Source organism: Orcinus orca, chromosome 2 (genome assembly GCF_937001465.1).
Source record: "Orcinus orca chromosome 2, mOrcOrc1.1, whole genome shotgun sequence".
NCBI classification, from domain to species: domain Eukaryota; kingdom Metazoa; phylum Chordata; class Mammalia; order Artiodactyla; family Delphinidae; genus Orcinus; species Orcinus orca.
This window is the reverse complement of record NC_064560.1, coordinates 140278647-140303957: the sequence shown is the minus strand read 5'-3', so window position 1 is coordinate 140303957 and position 25311 is coordinate 140278647. Positions and strand designations below refer to the sequence as shown.

The window sequence follows — 25311 nt, the reverse complement described above, 5'->3', positions numbered from 1 at the left end:
ATTTTAGGTTCTATTTTAAATAGTAATAGCCATAACATATAAAGCACATAATATCTGTCCCTTAATGCTGGTAATAAATTAGCACTCATAATGGAAGCTGTCTTTAAAAGATTATGTTACCTTTGATTTGCAAATATACATCTAAATAATTATATACTTAATTTTACTCATACAATAGTAAATTCCTCAGGGTAACTGAAAAATAATCACAGCAATTCTTTTCTTTCCCATTTATTGTTCTGGTCTATATATAAATTCAAGAGAAATAAAGAGAAAGTGCATTAAAGAATAATAGCAAAGTTATTACACACCCACCACTGAGAATTTCAAAATGAAGCTAAATACATTTTGTAGAAAAATCTGACTTCAACCGTATCTCATACTTTATAAACAGGTTAAAATTATTTCCACATCAAAATGTCACCATTTTTCTCAACATTGGTAGATGATTCTGGCTTAATGACTTACCCTGCTAATGACATATTTTTTTCATAATCTGCAGCAAAAAATGAATTTAAGACAACAAAGTACAATACAATCCTCTTGATAGCACACCTTTTTTTAACTGTACAATAACAACAATGATGAATCTTTTATGTTTCCTGTGGATATGTTATGTTTTATTTTTAACCCATTAATGAGAGCATAAGCACCTTGAGGGCAGGGACCCCTACTATGTCACAGGCACTATGCTAGGAACTGGGGCAAAGACAAAAAAAGAGAATGAAAAGTATCTTAAGAAGAAAAGATAATTAGTAGAATTGAAATAATGTCCTTTTTCATAATTACAGGATCTATATTAAAACGAAACAGAACTTTTGTCATGATATGTACTCTTTACTTGTTACAAGTTCTAGTAGAATATATTTTCTTCCTCTTTTTTTGATGTAAGTAACATTTTAAGTACTCTTTCAATTCCCAAACATATTCACATACCTTTCAAGGAGTGTCAGTTCTGTGCGTTACTAATATTACAAGTCATTTAGAAAACTATTGTAATAAATATTGATGCAAAGAAAAAGCCCATTATTTAATTTCTTTTCTTTCAGGGTGGCCACTTTTTATTAACTACAGAAGGTAACAACATATTTTGAAATCAGAAACAGAATGAACATAAACCTAAAGTTATTATTATACCACCACTTGAAATTCAGAAAATATGTTGTTTTCATGTACACATACACGAGATAAAATAATACCATAACAGAAGGGTGCTGTATCTGTGTTTAAAGAACGGGTTGTTGGCAAACACCACAGCTCACTTCTGCTGAAATGTACACAACTGATATATGCAGCACAGAAAGCTGGCACCAGGGCTTACAACCTTAATTTGCCTGCAAGAAGGAATGGAGATTTACCTTCAGAGCACGTTCTTGATTGTTTTCAGCAGTCAGATGTCTCATGTTGTTTGCTGAAGTCTGGTTCTGCTCTTTCAGATGATGAAGCTCCTGCTCTAGCCGTTTGCACTGCCACAGGGGAAGAATCCCATTAAGTAAAGGAGTTATAGCATTTTTTTCACCAACCCACATGAATTAATGTAAATAATACCATTGTATTCTCTAAAAGACAGAGTATCCTTTGCAATAAGAATAGTAAGTTAAAAGTAATGTTGAATATGAACAAAATAATATTGTTTATAATACTCTGGCAAATTCAATTGCAATTTTCAGTTTGACTTTTATTAATCTAAATACTACCATATAAATTAGAAAAATACTTATTTCTTATACAATTAAGATCAAACTATATTTAAAATTATTTTCTTCATTAGCCAAATGGCTTTCACTATGTATCTGCTGGCTGAATAAAAGTATACTTCTAAAAATCACAATAGGTTCTAAATAAAGTACAATATGATATTTGTGATGACTTCTTATTAATTTTTTAAAATAAAAAAATATATGAGATTTTTCAGATTTTTTGAAATATATAAAGAAACAGTTGAGTAGAGAAAAAATAACAGCCAGAGTGCTACATGACTAGGAAACAACTAAGGAAACAAGTGTTTTTAATTCCTATTTTGACTAAACCTTACTTTTAAGTAAAACAAGGGATAACAAAGACGTGAAATGACATTTTGACCTACTGGTAATATATAAAAATGTAAGTAAAAAAGAAATTATAAACAAAAGCATAAATGGGCTAATAGAAGCATCTATGTTCAAAAAATCATTGAAATGTCATGCCACTTGAAAACAAAATCTTAATATAAATATATGAAACATTTTACACAATAATTGTACAGAATATAAACTGACATGCTGCATATCAGGACCATATGAAGATACAAGGGTTATTGGCAAAGGAATAAAGTACTAAATCTATCGTTCAGTAAAATATTAAAAAAACACTCCTTAATTTATCTATTTTTGAATTAGGATATTTAACAACCGATAAGTAAGTACACATACTGATTCAAGTCTAGACAAAGTTACTTCTACATTACCTGACAAATGGTTAACTGTCGTAATGAATTAAAAATCATTATTATGATACAAAATCAAGATGCAGTCATAATCCAAACTGGCATTTTTTAGTGCTCTAATGATGATTTCTGCCTCTGACCTCAATATTACTCTGCAATCTGTATCAGTATTTCCCAACTCTGAGTAATATACAAATTCTTTTAAAAGAAAACGTCTTATCAAACTCCCGATATTCACTTAAATTATATACGTAATGATGTTTACATACTAATGACATTTTTAAAAATTATGTGCCTAAAACCTTTGTGAGATGACATCATTTGGACTTTATTTGGAGGGGACACATGATTTACATATTTGTATTTGTCCCTTTTTAGTTTGTAACAATTAAAATACCTGGTCACAAATGCAATCAAAATACAAATGTGTTTAGTGAAGACACAAATCATGAGGCATGAAAACGAATAAGACATAGAAGCATTACAATCTACTAGACATATTCTCGATTAGAATAATCATCTACATTTTCAATTAATTTTAATACAAATGATTACATACTAAGTATTTAGAATGATTTAATACGACCTATAAGGTTACAAAGGTAGGGTAGATAATTTTGGCCGTGGGAGTAAAAAAATGTTTCATGGAGCAGATGACATCTGAGTTGGGCTTATTCTGGATACATAATTTTATAAGCTGAAAGAGGAGAAAGAGGAAGAATATAGGAGAGAAAGACTGAAGATAGAAATATCAGGGGTCAAGTGAGAAAGCATGGTCACGAGTTTTCTGACCACCTATTTCTTAGTGTTTCCAAGTAAATCAGAAATGATCCAAAGATAGAAACTTCTTTCTTTCTACATGATACACACAGAAAAATTCACTCACTCTTGCTCAAGAAATAAATGTTGAATTTATTTTCATTTCTTCATAAAGTCTAAATTTAACACTGACCTGGGAATCAAGCTGTGGCAAGCCAACAATAACTTTGAACTGAATAAAACCATACACAAATGCTCTTGTCAAATACACGTTTGTGACTTATACATATTCCCGAAATTGCATATTCTGTGTAATTTTTCCTAGTTTGTTTTTTTAACCAAACTCTTTAACTTTGAAATTTATTTTGAATATTTATTTATTTGGCTGTGCTGTGTCTTAGTTGCAGCACGTGGGATCTTTAGTTGCAGCATGCAGGCTCTTAGTTGCAGCATGCATGTGGGATCTAGTTCCCTGACCAAGGATCAAAACCAGGCACCCTGCATTGGGAGCATGGAGTCTTAACTGCTGGACAACCAGGGAAGTCCCTGAAATTTATTCTGAAGCAAAGAGATAAAACTATTTTTTCATTACCAAGTGCTACACTCTATTAACTATTGTCACATTATGATTTTACATAATATTTGTAAAGTAGATAAAGATCCTACCCTTTAATTTACATCTCAAATTTTCTTGACATTGTCACCAATTTAGTCTCTACATCTTTATATTTAAAAATTTAATTGTCATTTAAATATAAAGAAAAGACAGGGAATAATACAACAGAAACTGTTGTCTGATCACTAGTATTTACTAAATGAAAAATAAATTTGCTATAATTCTTTCAGATTTTTAAAATATAAAACATTATAACTTTATCACAAATTTTTCCTTCCCCCAATCTCATTGCCATCGTTTTCTCCAAGGAACCCCTATTTTGAAGTGCATTTTCATTCAACCAATATTTGTTAATAAGCACTTACTCTGTGCTAGGCATAATTATATAAGTGGTGGTGGATACACCATTTAACAAAATAGATAAAAATCTCTGTCCCCATGGAACTCATATTCTAGATGGGAAAAGAGACAATAAAATAAATAAGTGAAATACATAATATGATAGAAGGTGAAAATGTTACGGAGCAAAACAGATTAGAAACATGGAGTACAAAGAGTAGGTACAGAAATTTTTGTAACTTTAAATACGAGAAATTTTAAGTTGAGAAAACAATATTTGAATAAAGACACTAAGAAGACAAAGCAGTAAGTCTTCAGCTCTTTGGAAGCAGTGGTTCAAGCAAAAGGAACAATACGGGAAAGGCTCTGAAGTGGAAGCTTGTCTGGTATGCTTGAGTATTAACAGGGGGAAGAATAGCAGGAATGAAGTAAGCAAGGGAAGAATACTGGGAGATGAGGTGAGAAGAGCCATGAGATCTTACAGATAATGGCTTTTACTCTGAGTGGGAAAGCTGCTGGAGGGTTTGGAATAAAGGTTACTGAGTAGTCCAGGAGAGAGATGAGATGGCTCAGACTAGGATGGTAGTGAGCAGCAGTCCGACTTTGGATGTATTTTAGAAGATGCAACTCCCCAAATTCCCTTTACGTGGTGGTCATTCTTCTCTTCTTGTTTCTGACTTTAAAAGGAATGCTTCTATCATATGATCATTTAGATGAATTTTGTTAGATGTCACTGGTTACATCCGTTTGAACATGTGTATATGTGTAGGAAAAATAGATACCTTAATTTGGTTTACAAATATTTTATATATCAGATTGCTGGTATGTTCCTAAGTGAGACAGACCTGTATTTTTCCTTTTTTGTGCTATCCTTTCCAGTTTTGTTATCAAGGTTGGATTAGCCTCATAAAAAGTATTTTATTTTTGGAAACAGTTTATATACAATTATCTATTCTTATAAGAATTGGTAGAAGTCCCCTATCAAACCATCTTAGCTTTCCTTCTGGGTTCAAGTTCCTCTTTTCAGAGCACAGCTTTTAAAAGATCTCTCAGTGAGACATTCTGCCTAAAAATGTGATTATTTTGTTCTTGAGACACTCTTTACTGGATATAACAGTTATGACAAAAGTTGTATCTTCAGCACTTTGAAGATACTGTTCCATTGCAGTCTGGCATCTATTGTTGCTAATGTGAAGTCACTATTAGTCTGATAACCATTCTTTTATAGGTTTGTCTTTTCTCAATGGTTGCTTTAAAATCTTCTGTAGTTTAACTTTGGAGTTCTTCAATTCTACAATATGTCAACAGGTGGATTTATTTTAATCTTCTGGATACTTTCTAGGCTTCCCAAACCTGGAAAACTCACAGCTATTATATTTTGAAATGTTACCTAGTTCCCATTTTGAAACCCTTATAGGTCATATATTAGATTTACTCATATTCCTTTCATATCTTTATTTTTTAATTTATTTTTTTATATTTATTTTTGGCTGTGTTGGGTCTTCATTGCCGCGCACGGGCTTTCTCTAGTTGCGGTGAGCGGGGGCTACTCTTCGTTGTAGTACGCAGCCTTCTCATTGCGGTGGCTTCTCTTGTTGCAGAACACAGGCTCTAGTTGCGTGGACTTCAGTAGTTGTGGCTCGGGCTCTAGAGTGCAGGCTCAGTAGTCATGGCACACGGGCTTAGCTGCTCTGTGGCATGTGGGATCTTCCCGGACCAGGGCTCAAACCCGTGTCCCCTGCATTGGCAGGTGGATTCTTAACCACTGCACCACCAGGGAAGTCCCTCCTTTCATATCTTTTAATCTCTATTTCATATTTTAAATCTCTCAGTATGTGTGTGAATTCTGAGCATCTATCATTAGTGAACTGAGATTCCTGATTCTATCTTCAGCTGTGTCTATCCCTTCCTCTGTTTACTTATCTTTTAATTTCAATGACTATAGTTTTCACTTCTAGATATTTCCTTGTATTTTTTCAATTCTGTCCATCTTTTTTTCACAGTGCTCTTTTTTACATGTATTACTTAATGATTTCTCTGTTTAAATACACATATTTTATACTCCTTCATATTTTCCTATTATCTCAAATTGTTAATGGTCTCTTTTAATTGTGTCTCACAGTGGACTGTTTTCTTATGTGGAGAATCCTGTTTTGGTAGAAGTTTTATATTAACCTGTGTGTGGAAGAATTGCCGAGGCTGGTTTTGCATTTGCTTCTTGTGGGGGTGACCCAAAGTTTTTATTCATCTAGGACAGGTTTTTGCTTTTTTAAAAATAAATTATTTATTTATTTTTGGCTGCATTTGGTCTTCGTTGCTGTGAGCGGGCACACACCCTAGTTGCAGCAAGTGGGGGCTACTCTTCGTTGCGGTGCGCAGGCTTCTCACTGCGGTGGCTTCTCTTATTGTGGAGCACGGGCTCTAGGTGAGCGGGCTTCAGCAGTTGTGGCTCGCAGGCTCAGTAGTTGTGGCTCGTGGGCTCTAGAGCGCAGGCTCAGTAGTTGTGGAGCATGGGCTTAGTTGCTTTGCAGCATGTGGGATCTTCCTGGACTGGGCTCGAACCCATGTCTCCTGCATTGGCAGGTGGGTTCTTAACCACCAAGGAAGTCCCTAGGACAGGTTTTTATGTTAATGTCTTAGTTTGTGAATCCTCACCATGATGGTTATTATATTTAGTATCCAGCCCTTTGATTTCTCAGTATAACTGTCCCCCTTTGCTCAGTCATGACCAAAGACAAATTTCCTTGTCCCTTTCCTAAACCAGTAAGTTGTCTATTTTTCCTAGATTCCCTTATACTAAAGAGTTGTTCTTTATATGGTTCTGGATATAGACGCAAGGGTCTCCATTCAGTTCCCACCTCAAGTCCCATCATCATTCCTTTTAAGGGCAATAAAATCCAAGTTCCTAGCCCTTGGGATCTATATCTGGTCTTATATTCCTAGTTAACTGATATGTTTGTAACTCTTTAGGTTTCCTTTTTTGTTTTTGGCTTCCTCTTCATTTTTAATCTTCACAGATTTTCTCTTTCATTCCTTCTGAAAAGATCGGGGGGAGGGTACTCGCAGGCCAATTTTTATATGAAATACTGTAACCAAAGAGATAAATATAGCTTAATAAATCTATTTTTGTGATGAGGACATTTATCTACATTGCATAGTTGGGCTCAGTTTCCATGGCCATGCAGTACAAGAGGGACAGAAGATAAGGCCCAGGGACCACTCAACGTGGCAAACTGTCCCAAAGTGCCACACTTTGAGGTGTTAAATGATTTTCCATAATTTAATGAATGAAAAGAAACAAGACAAATGCTATGGAAGAAGAATGTCCCTAAATTAAGTAATATATAATTTATTCTATAGTTTCAGACAGCTTCGTTTTAAACTGACACAATTAATAATAACACAGTATCTTCTGTGTTCATATTCTGCCAAACATTAATGTTCTTGAAAGTTCTAATGTGTGAATTAAGACCTAGGAGGTTTTATTTTTTGTACTTAAAAATTTTTAATACTCAAATTGAACTTAAGTAAATGCTATCTGTATATTGTCAGTGTCCTTGAGAACTAGGATTCTCACCATAAGAGACAAAACATACAGATAAAAAGTTAACTAAAAACACTTTAGTTCAGAACTTGAGTTGGAAGTATAAATATGAAGATACAAAGTTTTGCCTTTAAAAACTGTGTGTGTGTGTGTTGTTTGTCCATTGAAAAAGGCTAGAAACAATAGGAGACCCAGTAGCAATGAGTACTCCTAGCACCTACACTGTGGGTTCCAAGTACGATTTCTTACTAAAAATAAAGAACTTCATGGATATATTGTTGACTCCAAGACTAGGACAAGAAATGTACAATGTGATCCAAGAACATATGTTCTTGGTGGAAGTTTTGTATTAACTATCAAAACTAAGGAAGTACCAAAGAAACTCAGAGAGGACTCATGAACTAAACTGAAAATCTCCCCCACTAGCTAAAGACAAGACAATCTAAGCATCAGATTAATATACTAAGAGATCTAGGCACTGAGATCTGTTAACAACATAGTTTTTTCACAAACCGACATATGTTTCCAGATGAAACAACACAAACCACATGTAAAATAGTCTTGCTAATACAAACTAATCTAAATCTGATCAAGCCTCTAGATCAAATCACCATACTTACAAAAGACAGAAGAGAGGAACATGTTAAATGATACTACAGAGATGCAATGAATAAACTGGGAAATGCTACAATTGACATACTTTGTTTAAAAAAATAAATTCCAAGGGAAAAAAGAGACAGAAGGGAATCTATAAATTTTAAAAAGGCTTAAGAGTCAATTCAATCATTTGCAATGTGTGATTCCTATTTAGATACAGATTCAAAACAAAGAGAAAACGTTAGGATATTTATGAGATCATTGGAATTTGAAAACTAATTGGATATTTCACAATATTAAAGAACTGTTTGTTAATATTTTTGGTATGATAATGGTACTGTAGTTATGTTTTGAACAACTGTCCACATCTTTAAGAGATACACAATAGAAGTTATAGATAAAAAAGACATTATGTCTGGGATTCCCTGAAAGATAATAATAAGGAGGAGTAAATGAGTGGGGCATATAGATAAAAAAGATGGACAGTTGTTGTAGTAGGGTGAAAACATCACATAGGTTCATGATTCTGTGCTCTGTAAGACCACTAATAAGAAGAAAAGAATTAAATTTGCCTCTGCAAACAAACAAAAGTAATTCTACAATATGAGTGAGCTAAACACATAAAATATATCAAAATTTAATGGAAAATTTTTATTAAAGGATTTGACCCATATTTACTATAAGATCTGTTTTCATTAGTAATTTCCTTTTACTCATTATTGTGAATTCTGAAGAATTGTATCAAGCAGAAAATATAGTTATGATTCTGTTTTATTTTATGTTTACTTCCTGAAAGATTAACATGCCTTAAGTTTTTAACAAGAGGGAATTCCCTGGTAGTCCAGTGGTTAGGACTCTGCACTTTCACTGCCGAGGGCCTGGGTTCAAACCCTGGTTGGGGAATTAAGATCCCACAAGCCACACAGGGTGGCAAAAAAAAAAAAAGTTTTAACAAAAAGTTCTCTCTAATATTGTCTAGGTTTTTAACAGCTGCTGTTTCTCCTCCTGTACAATCTCCTTTCAGTCACAAATCATGTTGATTGCGTTACAATCAAACATCTTCCCACTTGGATGCTATACAACTCTTTCCTTTGCAGACAAAAAATAATACCAGACTCTTCCAGTCAAAACAGAAACTAAACTTTGGTGTCAATGTAAATTATGTACTTTGAACTGCAGACATTTGGAAGCACTTAGGATTATATAAGTTTTTTTCCTTTTCATTTAGAAGAATTTTAAAAAATCACTTGATTTTAGATTTAAAAATAATAAATAGAATGTTTTTCTCACATTACAATAACTTGGAATAAAGAGTTTCCAAATTCAAAACGGTAACTTGTTTCTTCAAAGCCCTGGCAAAATATCAACAACTTGGTTAAATGAATAATTTATACAATACTGAAGTTTAAAAAAACCAAAGATTAAAAAAGAAAAACAATAATTATATGAATGAGTCTCTGAAAACACATATGCTACAGCTGATACACACATGTGTGAGTGTACGTGCACATGTACACACAGACAAAACATAGATTATTTAGTAAACACTCATCGAGCATGCACTAGGCAATATTATACCACCACTTACCAGGCAACATGCCAGAAAATAAAACGTTTCTACATATTTATATATATGATATCTTAATTATATTTACATATACCATTTCGAAAATACCACATGAAAGTAAATAACTAAGGATTTAATAACAAATATAGTAATTAATATTCTTTTTTTTTTTTGTGGTACGCGGGCCTCTCACTGTTGTGGCCTCTCCCGTTGCGGAGCACAGGCTCTGGACGCGCAGGCTCAGCGGCCATGGCTCACGGGCCCAGCTGCTCCATGGCATGTGGGATATTCCCGGACCGGGGCACAAACCCATGTCCCCTGCATTGGCAGGCGGACTCTCAACCACTACGCCACCAGGGAAGCCCTAATATTCATTTTAAACAATTAAATTGTTCAAAAAAGATTAAAGAAACATTTTAAATCACATAGTAAAAGTATTATTAGTAAACATGACAATTATTTTAAAAGGTGTCAACATGTATGTAGATACTTGTTTAGTATGCTATGCTATTAAAATACTAATTTTGTAATACTGTTTAAGATTATTACATTAGTATTCATAAAAAAGCTATTCATTTAAAAAATCATGGTTTACATCTGTTTCAAAATAAAGGTTAACAAATATGATTAATGATAGTCAATCGACTCTTAGTGAGAAATTAGTATGTGCCACGCCCTGTTCTAAGAACTTTACATGTATTAAATCACTCAATCTTCATGTGGACCCTATGAATTAGATATTGGCCTGTTTGGTAGAGAAGGAAGCAGAAGCAGAGAGTAATACATACCTTCTTTAAAGTCATGCAACTAATAAGTAGGATTCAAATTCAGGCAGAATCATTGTTTATCAACATTTATAAGGAACACACATAGGAAAATAGTAAAAGCAATGGAAATAGCTAGAACTACAGAAAAAGTTGATGATGACATTTTAAAATTTGAACTTTGAGCATTTAGAGATACAGTTAATTTTTAAAGTAGTACATAAATCTGATATAACGAAGTACACAACATAGATCAGAGTGGAATATGAACTAGCCAGTACACAGGATTACTACATTTTAGTCAGTTCATTCAGACCTAATCAAGTCTAAGCTAAATTAATAAAATCCACCTTGGCAATTACTTCTCACCTTTTAATTGCACATTCTATGGCTAACATAGTATCTGAAATCATAATGTTCTTTTTAGGACTATAAAACAAAAAATTGCTATTATTTTATTAATGTTAGAAGTATTTTCTTTGAAATGAAGGCCTTTATAAAAGCTACATACATATATATGTATACATAAATATACACACACACATTTTTACACCTATATTAGTATGTTAACAAATATACTTATGTATGCGTATACAAAACCACACATATATTTATACATAATTATACATATACATTTATATGTATATTTATGTATGCATATGCAAATAGACCTGATATCATCAGGTCTTCACATGAAAATGTCCAAAATATATATTTTTCCTTCATATAAACTGTAAACTCCAAGAAGGTAGAGCCCACAGCAAGGTACCTAAAACACAGGTGATATTAAATATGTATTTATTACATTAATGTATTCCCTGCTTATAAATGGCATTTACCCAATCATCCTTGCTAAACTTGAAAATCATTTTAAGCTTCCTCCTATCTTTATCCTAAAGTTGGAGTCAGTCCTATTCCTTCAACATGCTTTATTCTCTATCCCCTATGTCATACCTTTCATTCAGCCTCTAAGTTTCTCATTAACTGGCAAGTGTCATGGCTTCAGTCTGAAGCCCTTCCAAACTATCCTCTATTTTGGTAGTTCTCAAAGCTGGCTGCAAAACAATATAATCAGGGGAATTTTAAAAAAGAATGTGTATGTGTATGTGTATGCGCACGTGTTTTCAGGTTGCATCTCAGAGCGAATAAATACTCCAAAAAGCTATTTCTAAAATACAACTCTGATCACACTAACTCTTATCTACCCTATCTTGATATACTTTATTAGTTTTCTCACTGCTTACAGAGTTAAGTTTTGGAGAATGACAGTGGCGTTTCGTGAGCCAGACCCATTTCATATTTTCTCATTCCTCCTTAATTATACACTTGCTCTAGTTCAGACATGATAAATTATCCATAGTCCCCAAAATATGACTATGCCTTTCAACTTTCAACTTTCATGCCTTTGCACAAGTTTTTATATATATATATGACTTATCCACACAGCACCAGACCCCATCTTTCCACTGGGAAGCCCTCCTGAGGAATACCATTCCCTCCTTGCTTCTATGGACTCACTGCCCTTCCTTTATGTTCTCATCTGCAACCATCTGCTTAGCATTCTTGGTCACATCCACCTACAATCCCAGGGACAAATCCAGCACACAGTTTGCTGAAGCTATATAATGCATGCTTAATAAATAAATGATGTGAATTTTGTTTAAAGAAATCTTATTTTTCATATTAATTTCCTTGTAAAATTATAGGCATGTGCCACTAGACAATATTTAGGCTATCATATACTGTATTAATAAGCATAAATGCAGCATAAGAATATAGAAATCTGAAAACATTATACTTAAACAAAAATAACTAATTTTTAAATATAGAAATATGCAAAATGTTTTGATGATGATATATAATATTTCCATCACACCAGAAAGGACTTGGTGCTTCCAATCTGCCCCCATAGCCATAGGCTACCATTGTTCTGATTTGTAATTTCGTGAATTATTTCACTTGTTCTTTAACTTCAAAAAAGACAATGGGGCTTCCCTGGTGGCGCAGTGGTTGAGAATCTGCCTGCTAATGCAGGGGACAAGGGTTCGAGCCCTGGTCTGGGAGGATCCCACATGCCATGGAGCAACTAGGCCCGTGAGCCACAACTACTGAGCCTGCGCATCTGAAGTCTGAGGCCGCGATAGTGAGAGGCCCGCGCACCGCAATGAAGAGTGGCCCCCGCTTGCCACAACTAGAGAAAGCCCTTGCACAGAAATGAAAACCCAACACAGCAAAAATAAATTAATTAATAAACTCCTATCCCCAACATCTTCTTTAAAAAAAAACAAAAAAACAATGAAACCTTTAAGTTGTAATCCTTTGACTTTTTTCAATCAACATATGTATTTGAGATTCATCTGTTTTTCTGTGCATGAGTGGTTCATTCTTTTCAGGCAAAATAATATTCCACTGTATGAATATACCATAATTTGTCCATATTCCCACTAAAGAAATGACAGTTGAGTTGTTTTTGGTATTTGGATATTATGAATGAGCTCCTATAAACATTGCTCTAAAATTCCTACAGCATGTATATGTTTTCATTTTCCTTGGGTAAATACCTATAAATGGAATTGCTAGGTCATGAAGTAGATATTGCTCAAGTGTGTAAGAAACTGTCAAGCAGTTTTCAAATCCGGTTGTACCATTTTACATTCCCATTAGCAATGGATCAGAGTTTCAGTTGCTGCACATCCTCGCCAACATTTGCTGTTGTTGGTCTTTCTAATTTCAGATGCCACAGTGCATGTGATATGGTATTACATTTAAATTTGTGTTTCCCCATTCACAAGTTATAGTAATCTTTTCATGTGTTCATCGGACATTTGTGAAGTTTTTTTTCCAGTCTTTGGCCAATTTTTTTCTTGGGTTGTTTCTTTTTATTATCAATTTGTGGGAATTATTTAAATATACTTAATGCAAGCCCCGTGTCAGATACATGAATTGCAAATATTTTCTCCTAGGTTATGGCTTAACTTTTCATGTTCTTAAAGTTGGTTTTTGACAAGCATTAGTTTTAATTTTGTTAAAGTCAAATTTATCAATTTTTTTGTTATGGTTGGAGCTATTTCTGTCCTTTCTGAAATCCTTGCCTAACTCAATATAATAAAGATATTTACCCATGGTTTCTTACAACATCTTTAAGGTTTAAGCTTTCTTATTTAGGTCTATAATCCACCTTGACTTCATTTTTGAGTATGGTGTGAGGGAAGAGTCAAGTTTCCTTTTAATTCTATACTGACACCCAGCTGTTCCACCACTATTGTTGTAAATACATACCTTTCTCCAGTGGACTGACCTGATGCCTTGGTCAAAAATCAAGAGTATCACAAGCAAAAGAATGAAGTTAGACAACTTTCTTAGGACATACAGAAAAATTAACTTAAATTTGATAACAGATCTAAATGTAAGAGATAAAACTATAAAAATCTTAGGAAAAAACAGGAGTAAATCTTAGTGACGTTGGCTTCGGCATAACTTTCTAAGCCTTCAAGTGACAAAAGAAAAAAATAAATGGGACTTCATCACACTGAAAAACTTTTGTGTTGCATATGACATCATTAAGAAGTGAAAAGATTACCCACAGAAAGGGAAAAATATTTCATAAATGATACATCTGATTTAAAAAAAAACCTTGTATCTACAACATATAAAGAACTCTTACTACTCAATAATAAAAAGAAGAATAACAACATAACCAAACAATGGGCAAAGGACCAGAATAGACATTTCTTTAAAGTACATAAACAAATGGCCAATAAGCACAAAAGGTAGTCAACATCATTAGCCATTAGGGAAATGTAAATCAAAACCACAATGAGGAGAATGACACCTGCAAGATGGTGGACAAACAAGCTCCAGGCCCTAGCTCCCCAATGGAAAAAAAAGTAAATAGCATATGGATTAAAGCTTCGTGGGAATTCTAGAAAACACTTAAGGATCAGCAGCAACCAAATAAACCCCCAACCAATTTGACACTCTTCAAATTGGTAGGAAAATTTGAAGCAGTTTTACTTGCTCCTCCTGGACTGTCTCCATGGCACATCATAGTGATGTCAGTTGGGAGGAGGCTACCCAATTCTCAGTTCCTCCTTTGGATGGAACAAAAGAGAGGCACTTGTTTCCAACATACTGGTCTGTCTAGGGGCTGCCCCAGGCACTTGTTTCTGCCTTTCCTGAACTGAAGTACTTATGGGAACGATGGCATGGTTTGGATGTTAGGTTGGAGGTTACCAAAAGCTGTAGTGAATGCCGCAGTGATTGAGAGCTATAGGGGAACTGTAGAGCCATGCTGTCTGGAGTCAAGAGATTATTAGCAGAGGACTACCATACATACCAAAGGCTTTGTGAAGAAGCAAGTGTGAGACTCTAAGAGAAATAAGACATTTAAAAGCAGACAAGTATACAGAAGAATTGGAATAAAAGTGCACACATGGGCCCAGGGAAGATACATCTCCAGAAAAGGCTCAAGAGGATCTTCAGTCATCAGAGCAGGCTGATTAGTGAAAGTCTTCTGCACAGATCCAGTCTACAGAGAATGCGAGATGTGGGTATTATTTCAAATGCCCAATTTTCAACAAAAAAATCAGAAGGCATACAAAGAAACAGGGAATTACAGCCTATCTGAAAGAACAAAATAAATCCACAGAAACCAATCTTAAAGAAACACAGTTCTCAAACTTACTGGACAAAGAGTTTAAACCACTGTCTTAAGTATGATCAATGAGCTAAAGGAGAACATGAACAGAAAACTAAACAGTGTCAGGAAAACAACACATGAACAAAATGAGGATATAAACAAAATAAAAGAATTATTTTTAAAAAGAACCTAACAGATATTTGGGGCTGGAAAACACAATATCTGAATTGAAAAATTCACTAGGGTGGTTCAACAGCAGACTCAAACAAGCAAAAAGAATCAGTAAACCTGAACAAAGATAGTTTGAAATTATAATGTCTGAGGAAAAAATAAAAAATAATAAAGAAAAGTAAATAGAGCCTAAGGGACTTATGGTTCTATCAAGTGGACTAATATACACATTATGAAATTCAAAGAAAGTGAAGAGAGAGAGAAAGAGGATAGAGAGCTTATTTAAAGAAATAATGGCTGAAAACTTCCCAAATTTGAGGAAACACAGGATATAAAAATACACGAAACTCAATTACCTCCAAGTAGGATAAATATAAAGAGACTTGTATCAAGATACATTATAATCAAACTGTTGAAAGTCAAAGACAGATAATCTTGAAAGCAGCAAGAGAAATGCAACTGTTCATGTACAAGGAATCCTCAATAAAATTATCAGTTGATTTCTCAGGAGACACTTTGCAGGCTAGAAGGCAGTGGGATGATATATTTAAATTGCTGAATGAAACAAACAAACAACCCTGTCAAATGAGGATTTCATATCTGGCAAAAATATCCTTCAAAAATGAGGGCAAAATTAAGACATTCTCAGATAAACAAAACCTGAGGAAGTTCATTAACATTAAATCTGCTCTAACAAAAAATGCTAAAGAGAGTCCTTTGAGTTCAAATGAAAGGACAGTACAGAATAGCTAAAAGCCATGTTAAAATACAAAAGTTATCCAGTAAAGTACACAAATATAAAAAATCTTTATTACTGTAATTTTGGTTTGTCACCCCACTTTTTATTCTTTTATAGGATTTAAAGACAAAAGCATAGGATACTTAGAAATCTATGTTAATGAGTACATAATATATAAAGATGTAATCTGTGACAACAATAACATAAAGTGGGGGGAACAGAGCTTTAAAGGAGTATAGTATTTTATGTGATTAAAGTTATCAGTTTAAAACAGATTGTTATAACTTTTAGGATATTTTATGTTTCCTCATGGTAACCACAAAGAAAATACTTACAGAATATACACAAAAGGAAATCAGAAGGGAATCAAAGCACAACACTATAAAAAATCAACTGAAAACCAAGGAAGGCAGTAAGGGCTGAAATGAGAGACAAAGAAGCTATAAGATGTACCAAAAACAATGAATAAAATGGCAATAGTAAGTCCTTTTCTATCAGTTATTACTTGAAATGTAACTAGACTAAATTCCTCAATCAAAAGACAAAGATTGGCAGAATGGATTAAAAAGCCAGAATCCAACTATATGCTGTCTACAAGAGACTAACTTTAGATCTAAAGACATGCATAGGTTGAAAAAGATATTCCATGCAAATGGTAGCAAACGGAGAGCAGGGGTGGCTATACTAACATCGAGCAAAACAGACTTTGTCAAAATCTGGTACAAAAGACAAATAAAGACAATATATGATAAAATGCTTACTCCACCAAGAAAATATAACAATAACATGGAGGCTTCACACTTCCTGATTTCAAAACTTATTACAAAGCCACAATAATCAAAAGAGTGTGGCATTGGCATAAAGACAGACATGTAGGCCAATGGATTAAAATAGAAAGCCTTGAAATAAACCCTTGTATACATGGTGAAAATTTTTTTCCCAAGGTTACCAAGACCATCCAATGGAGGAAAAGACAGTCTTTTCAAGAAATGGTGCTGAGAAAACTGGATATACACATGCAGAATAATGAAGCTGGACCTCTACTTTACACCATATACAAAATTAACTTAAAATGGATCAAAGAACTAAATAAATGTAAGAGGTAAAGCTATACAACTTCTAGAAGAAAACATAAGGGAAAAAGTTCAGGATACTGGGTTTGTCAATGACTTCCTGGATATGACACCAAAAGCACAGGCAACAAAAGACAAAACAGATAAATTGGACATCAAAATTAAGAACTTTTGTGCATCAAAGAACACAATCAACAGACTGAAAATGCCTCCCATGGAACAGGTGAAAATATCTGTAAATCACATACGTGATAAAGGTTACTATCTAGAATACATAAATAACTCATGTAACTCAAAAACAAAACACCAAACCTGATTAAAAAGTGGGCAAAGAACTTGAATAGACATTTCTCCAAAGAAGATATAAAAATGGCCAATAAACATATGAAAAGATGTTCACCCTTACTAATCATTATGGAAATACAAATCAAAACCACCTAATATACTACCTTACACCTATTAGAATGGCTATTATAAAACAAAAACCCAGAAAACAAGTGTCAGTAAGTATATGGAAATTGGAAGCCTTGTGCACTGCTGACGGGAATGTAAAATGATGCAGCCACTATGGATAACAGTATGACAGTTTCTTAAAAAAAAGTAAAAATAGAATTACCATATGATCTAGCAATTCCACTTCTGGGTGTATACTCAAAAGAATTGAAAGCAGGGCCTCAAGATATATTTGTACACCATGTTCACAGCAGCATTTTTCACAATAGCCAAAAGGTAGAGGCAACCCAAGTGTCCACTGATGGATGAACAGATAAATATAACGTGGTATATACATAAAACAGAATATTATTCAGCCTTCAAAATAAAGGAATTCTGACACATGCTACAATATTGAGGACACCATGCTAAGTAAGTGAAATAAGCCAGTCATAAAAAGACATATACAATCATCAAAATGTTAAATATAGGGTTGCCATATGACCCAGAAATTCCACTTTCAGATATACATCCAAGAGAAATGAAAATATACGTCCACACAAAAACTTTAAATGTATGTTCAGAGTAGAATTACTTGTAATAAACACAAAGCAGAAATAAATGTCCATCAACTGACAAATGAATAACAAAATCTGGTATATCCATATTATTACTTGGTAACTTAAAAAGGATTAATTTAGCAATAAAAGTACTAATACATGCTACCACATGAACGAACTTTAAGTGCATTATACAAAGTGAAAGAAGCTAATCAAAAAAGACCACATATTGTATGATTCCATTACATAAAATGTCTAGAATAGGTAAATCTATGGAGACAGACACTAGATTACTGGTTGCCTAGGGCTGGTGGAGGACTGTTTTGGTGGAATGAACGAGAATGACTAATAATGGGTATAGAGTTTCTTTTAGGATGATAAAAATATCCTAAAATTGTGAGAATGTACAACTCTGTGAATACAGTAAAAATGCTGAATTGTAACTTTAAATGTGTGAACAGCATGCAAATCTCAATAAAGCTATTAAAATGTAAAAAAAATTAAGGGACTATATACAAGATCTGTTTCTGGGCTCTCTACACTGTTCCACTGATTTGTGTATGCAGAAAGCACTGTCTTGACTATTGTAGTTTTAGAGCAAGTCTTGAAATCAGATAGCATGAGTGCTCTAATTTCATTCTTTTACACTATTCAGCAATCATAATTGGTTCTCTCTGTAACTGCCAGACAATCTAGACAAAATCATTAACATTGTAGAAGCCTTGACTTTTCATTCACTTTGACCTAAGTGAAATTTATAAAACAATCAACAAATGCAGAATACACATTCTTCTCAAAGGAACAGTAAAAAAAGACTATGCTGGACCTTAAAATATATCACAATAAATTTGAAAAGATTGAAATCACAGAGTATATTTCTGCTCACAAGGGAACTAAATGAGAAATTAACAAGAATAAGATATCTAGAATATCCCTAAATATTTGGAGGTTAAACATTGTTAGACTGCCTGATATTGTTCCATAGATCACTGAGGTTGTATTCTTTTATTTTCATTTTTTCCTCCTTTCTTCAGGTTAGATAAATTCTAGAGATCTGTCTTCAAGTTCACTAACCTTTCATTGTATGGTCTCTAAACTGTTATTAAGCTTGTCCACTGAAGTTTTCATATCAGGTGTTACAGTTTTAGCTTTACAATTAAGCTCTTTCTAGAGTCTCATTTCCTTGCTGATATTACCCATCAGTTCACTCACTGGGATCACCTTTCCTTTAAATCTTTTAAGGAACTTAGAATAACTTCTTCAAAGTACGTTTCTGCAATTTCTAACATATTGAGGTATGTCAAGACTTGTTTCTGTTGACTACATTTTCTCTGGACTGTGGGTCACATTTATCTGCTTCTAGTATTTTTAATTATATGCTGGTCATTGCAGGTGGCTCATTGTAAGGTACCTAGATTATGTTGTCTTTATTTGAAAAATGCAAATTTTTCCTCTAGCAAAGAGTTAAGTTATTGCTGGATTCCTTTGCACCTATCAAATTTATTTTTATAATTTATTTGAGCAGGTCTATTCCAGTTTTGAACTTAATCCTAGGGCCTGACTCTTAAACTAGAGCTGCTCTGTCTGATATGGTAGCCAGAAGGCACATGTGGCTATTAAGATTTAAGTATACATTAATTAAAACTAAATAAAATTTAAAATAAATTATTCTTTTGCATTAGCCACATTTAAAGTGCTCAAGAACCAAATGTAGTCCATGGCTACCAAACTGAACAATGCAGAGACATTTCCATTATTGTAGAATGTTCTATTAAACAGCATTGCATTCAGGCTTGGTCCTTAACCCAAGGAAGAATCAATTGAATGACCAAGGTTCTCAGCAATGGACTTACTTCTTTTAACTCACAGCACTCTGGCAGTGCTTTTAAACCACTTGTGTGCAAGCCCTGTGCATGCACTGCAAAAGTCTTGGACAAGGACTGAAGGTGAATAAACACACAGATACCTGGTGTTTCCACTCTAGCCTCCCTCCAAACATATGGGCATAGTTTCCTCTGATCTAATATCATCTCCTGCAAGTTTCAGCTATTTCAAATACCTGGACTTAAATTTCTTCTTTTTTAGTGCAGCAAGACCACTGCTCTGCCTGAGTTCTACCTTCCTGAGTCAGCAAGAGTAACTCCCAGGCACAATACCAGGGAAATCACTGAGCTCACCTCTGTGCATTCCCGAGCAGCCTGCTGTTCACACATTTTTTTCCAATTTTATAATTGTTTTTTGAGGGAACACAAGATTGGTAATAATTACTCTGACATGACAAGAAGTCTCTATTGCTTTTCAAGGGACCAAAAGCAATTTTTCCCTAATAAGGAAAAGGTTCCTGCAGTATAGACTGGAATAATAAGTTTTCATTTATTTCAAACTGACTTGACACCCAATGAAACTCTTCCCTTCCAATTTCCTATAACTTTCAATATATCTTTTCCTAATATCTGTAAAACTGGTTATTTTCTATAATAGTGAACAGAAAATGAAATTAGGTACATAAATTCCTAAACATTTCTTTAGTAGAAATTTCCCTCCAGGTTTTGCAATAATATGTAAATGATAATAATTACTGAATTATGAGTAAACTAAAAGTAAATTAGTAATAGTGTTTACTTAGCTTCTAATAACTAGACACTGATGACCTACCAAATGTGATTACTGAAGTGGAGAGTTATGAAATTACCTTTTCTGGATTTTAATTAGAACATAACTAGAAATGATTACCAACATTTGAGCTGTTAATAACATAAGAAACTAAAAGAGATTAAAAATGCAAGTAATACTTCCCTGAATAGAAAAGTAAGCCAAAACTAACTTATCATTTGTCCATTCAACCTACCCCTCTCTGATCTCTCTTGCCCAGTATCCTAATTCTCTGGCTGTGTATTCTAACTGGCTGTGTATAATGGCACATTGTTCTGGGAGTAAAAAAAGGGAAGCGTAGGCTGATAAATCCAAGGGAGTAATCTAAACATGCTGCCCAAAAAATGAAGAAGGGAGAAAAATAAAAGCCACAGAGTCCCTTGAGTTCAGTAGTATCTGCTGTGCTGGAAAGAGGCACCCCTCGCACCATACCCACAACTTCTCAGGATGTCAATCTGCTGGGGTAGCCTTCAGGTCTAATAAAAAGAAAATGGCAATCTAACACTGAGGCTATTATATCTCACATCTAATGTATGCATTGTTTATTATGTCAATAATTACTAATTATATGGATTCATAATTACTTAATACATTAAAGTTGAATTAGAAATGTGTTTATATAAAATTTAAGAAAAGTTGGTTTGTACTTTCCAGATGTTTTAGGATGATCACCTAAAATCTTAAATAGATTTGAGATTACAATTCTAGTCATTAAATTAAAAGTTACAGGGACTTCCCTGGTGGCACAGTGGTTAAGAATCCACCTGTCAATGCAGGGGACACGGGTTCGAGCCCTGGTCCAGGAAGATCCCATATGCCATGGAGCAACTAAGCCCCTGCGCCACAACTACTGAGCCTGTGTTCTGGAGCCCGTGAGCCACAACTACAGAGCTCACCAGCCACAACTACTGAAGCCCGCGTGCCTAGAGCCCGTGCTCCGCAACAAGAGAAGCCACCATAATGAGAAGCCTGCTCACCGCAACAATGAGTAACCCCTGCTCACCGCAACTAGAGAAAGCCCCTACACAGCAACGAAGACCCAACGCAGCCAATAAATTAATTAACTTAAAAAGTTACAATTCAAAGTTAATAACACTTCTTCAATTTCAATAATAAAAACTCTAGAACTGCTTTGAATTTTTGTTTTGTTATGAATTATATCAGAAAAGTACTGCATTTCTAGTTTAATAGGAATAACCAGAAATAATGAATCGTGTAACAATATTTTATAACTGAAATAATTAAAATAAAGATAACTATAAAATTACTACATAAAAGAGATCTAATCTAGCTTATGCAATTTTTATAATCTCTTCAGTGCTGCAAAGGCATTTATTTCAAACATGATGACTTTACTTCTCTGGCTAATGCCATGACTAGGATATGGTACTGTGATCCTTTTTGTACAGTTATAACCTTGTAATGCTGAACCTTGTAGTTAGCTAATGGTCAGGAAAACAAAATTCAGTAAATAATACCATTGTAATGAGTTGGTTCTTAAGTAAACTTCAATGGATTTTCTCCAAATCCACAAACAAACAACAGTATAACCTAAATGTTAAGTTGGCAGTTATTGCACAAAATAATAGAGATGCTTCTTACATTATTGTAAAACAGAAGGCAGAGTTCAGGAAATAGTATTAGTACACACCGGATGATAGCCTCAGTTTAATAGTTTATTAAGCTCTTTTTTCAGTTTTTGGATTCCTGGAATCACAGATGCCTCCTTCTCTTGGTTTGAAAACTTTGTCTGTTTGCTATTATAAATGTTGTAATCTCAATAGAACTGTCAATTACTTAAGTGCTCATTCTTAATTTTCTTCTTGTATAATGTGTGTTGTCCAAACGTTGTTAAATCCTAACAGAAGCCACTCCAACTTCTAAGATTACAACAGGATAAAAACTAAAAAATTGTGTGATAAAGCGAAGTATCAACAAGTTGAAAATTATATAAAAGTCATTCTCTTTGAGAGATAAGACTAATTATCTTTGAATATGTAAATATAACTAGTGTTCTCCATAGGAAACCAGTAAATACTTGTGGACTGGTTTAGTGACTACTATAAGAAATGCTTCGGAAACTTGGGACAATTCTCAGGACACTTCCTAGTTTTTCAATGGAGTCAATCATTTCACCTATTTTTATTTATTTATTTGGCCACACCAGGTGGCTTGCAGGATATTAGTTCCCTAACTAGGGATTAAACCCATGCCCCGTGCAGTGGAAGCACAGGGTCCTAACCACTGGACCACCAGGGAATTCCTCATTTCACCGATTTAAAAAAAAAATGTTTAAATGTTCTTGAAACTGTTTTATTAATATGCATATGCAAAGCCAGGAACATCATCCAAACTATTTAGCAGTGATTAACTTAAGAGCAATCTCAGTGAAAAATAAGTCTACATTATATTCAGCTCCCTAAAGTCAACTAAAACTTGAATTCTCTTCTGGCTTAGCTCTTTCTCTTACCTACCCTCCTTGTACTTTTGGCATTATGGAGCTTGGAAGTACTTTTTTATTGCCAAGATACTTCCATACATTCTTAAGCTTAATCCCTTTATTTCCTCAGCTCAATATAAAACCACCTCACTTCCAGTGACACTTTTGTCTGCACCCTCTCTAGTACAGCGTACTCTTCTTTCATATACTGTTAGTTCAGAGGCAGAAAAAAAGTACATGTATTTTTCCTGGTTCCCAACTGTCATTTCCAGTCCACTAATCCTTCTTTAAACAACCTTTTCAATTTTGAAATTTCTGTTATCCGTTCATAATGCGTGGTCCACAGCTAGTAGTGGTCCGAAACTGATACTGCCATGAAGCTAGTACTAAAATTCAGAAGAAGCAATTAAACATTTTATAGGAATTTCACAGAGCAAACTTTATGGCTTTGAACCCATTAAAAGAATGTTTGCTTGAATCCTGCATGTCTATATATTTCTTCGTTTCATTTTTTGATGTCATTTTTATTATGTTATAAAGTAGTGGTCCACAACACATTGGAAAAACGTTTTTTTAAACTGGTTTTCACCACAGACAGTTTGAGAAGCACTGATTTGGATGACTTGCTTCTCATCTGTACCACTGTGATCTGACAACAAAGGTTACTTTCCCACATTAAAACATTTTTTTTTCTTGTCAATATTCTAGACCAAAAAGCAAGAATCACCAATACAACACTGTAGCCTCACAATTTCTTGACTCATCTATTCCAATAAAATTTACCTTCAAACAATAACCCCAGCCATATCCTCTCCTTAGTCCTCTTTAATCCTTAACTCTGAAACTCTGCTCTTGGATCACAAACTTTCATTCTCCTACCTTCTCACCAAAACTGCTCTTTACTGTTCTTACTGGAATAAACACTTTGTCCAGATATGGATTTGCTTCCCTGAATGCAATGCTTATTCAAAAACAGCCATCCATGGACTTACAGAATGCCGTACATATCACCATGAGATTCCACACAGCATTGTTCTGATCAAGGAACTCACTTCATAGCACGTGAAGTGTCGCAATGGGCTCATGCTCATGAACACTGATCTTACCAAGTTATGCATCATCCTGATGCAGCTAGCTTGATAAAACAGTGGAATGGATTTCTGAAGACTTGATTATAGTGCCAGATATGTGGCAATACCTGGTGGGGCTAGGACAAGGTTCTCCATGACACTGTATATGCTCTAAACTAGAATCCAATATATAGTACTTTTTCATCCACAGCCAATATTCACAGGTCCAGGAATCAAGGGGTTGAAATGGGAGTGGCTTCATTCATTATTACCCACAGTGATCCAATAGCAAGATTTTTGCTTCCCATCTCTGCAAACTGAGATTCTGTTAATCCAGGGGTCTTAGTTCCAAAGGGAGAAAAACTTCCACCTAGTGACATAACAAAAATTCCATTAAACTGGAAGTTGAAACTGTTACCTTGTCACTTAGGGCTCCTCATGCCTCTGAATCAATATGTAAGGAAGAAGGTTAATGTACTGGCTGAGGTAACTAATCCTGACTACCCACGGGAAACAGAGTTGCTACTATACAATGGAGGTAAGGAGGAATATATCTAGAATACAGGAGACCGCTTGGGGCATCTCATAGCCATCTTATGTATTATATCCATCTATATCTAGTGACTATGTCCTTAAAAAATGAGGGTTAAATAAAGATACATTCAGATAAATGAGAACTGAACTAAACAAGAGCACATGTGTATTAGAGAAGAGAAAGAGAGAGAGAGAGAAAGGAAAAAGGAAGGAAGGAAGAAAGGAAGGAAGAAAGGAAGGAAGGAAAGAAGGAAGGAGGGAGGGAGGGAGGGAGGGGGAAGGCAGGGCTAAAAGATGTTATTCAAGTTAGGGAAAATAACAAAAAAACAAAATTCATTCCAACATGAAGAAACAGAGAGTATCTAAAATCAATGATGGATAAACACAGAA

General features: G+C 34.3%; 1 protein-coding gene across 5 annotated transcripts in view; it reads right to left on the bottom strand.

Annotated features, from left to right (window-relative positions):
• The window catches only part of MIPOL1 (mirror-image polydactyly 1), a 305514-nt gene that overhangs the window by 154506 nt on the left and 125697 nt on the right, over nucleotides 1-25311 (bottom strand). For all 5 annotated transcript variants that reach the window (XM_033428398.2, XM_049705939.1, XM_033428397.2 and 2 more), the window contains one exon: nucleotides 1359-1466. In XM_033428398.2, coding sequence (XP_033284289.1) covers nucleotides 1359-1466 — 108 coding nt within the window. The remainder of the gene's footprint in view (nucleotides 1-1358; nucleotides 1467-25311) is intronic.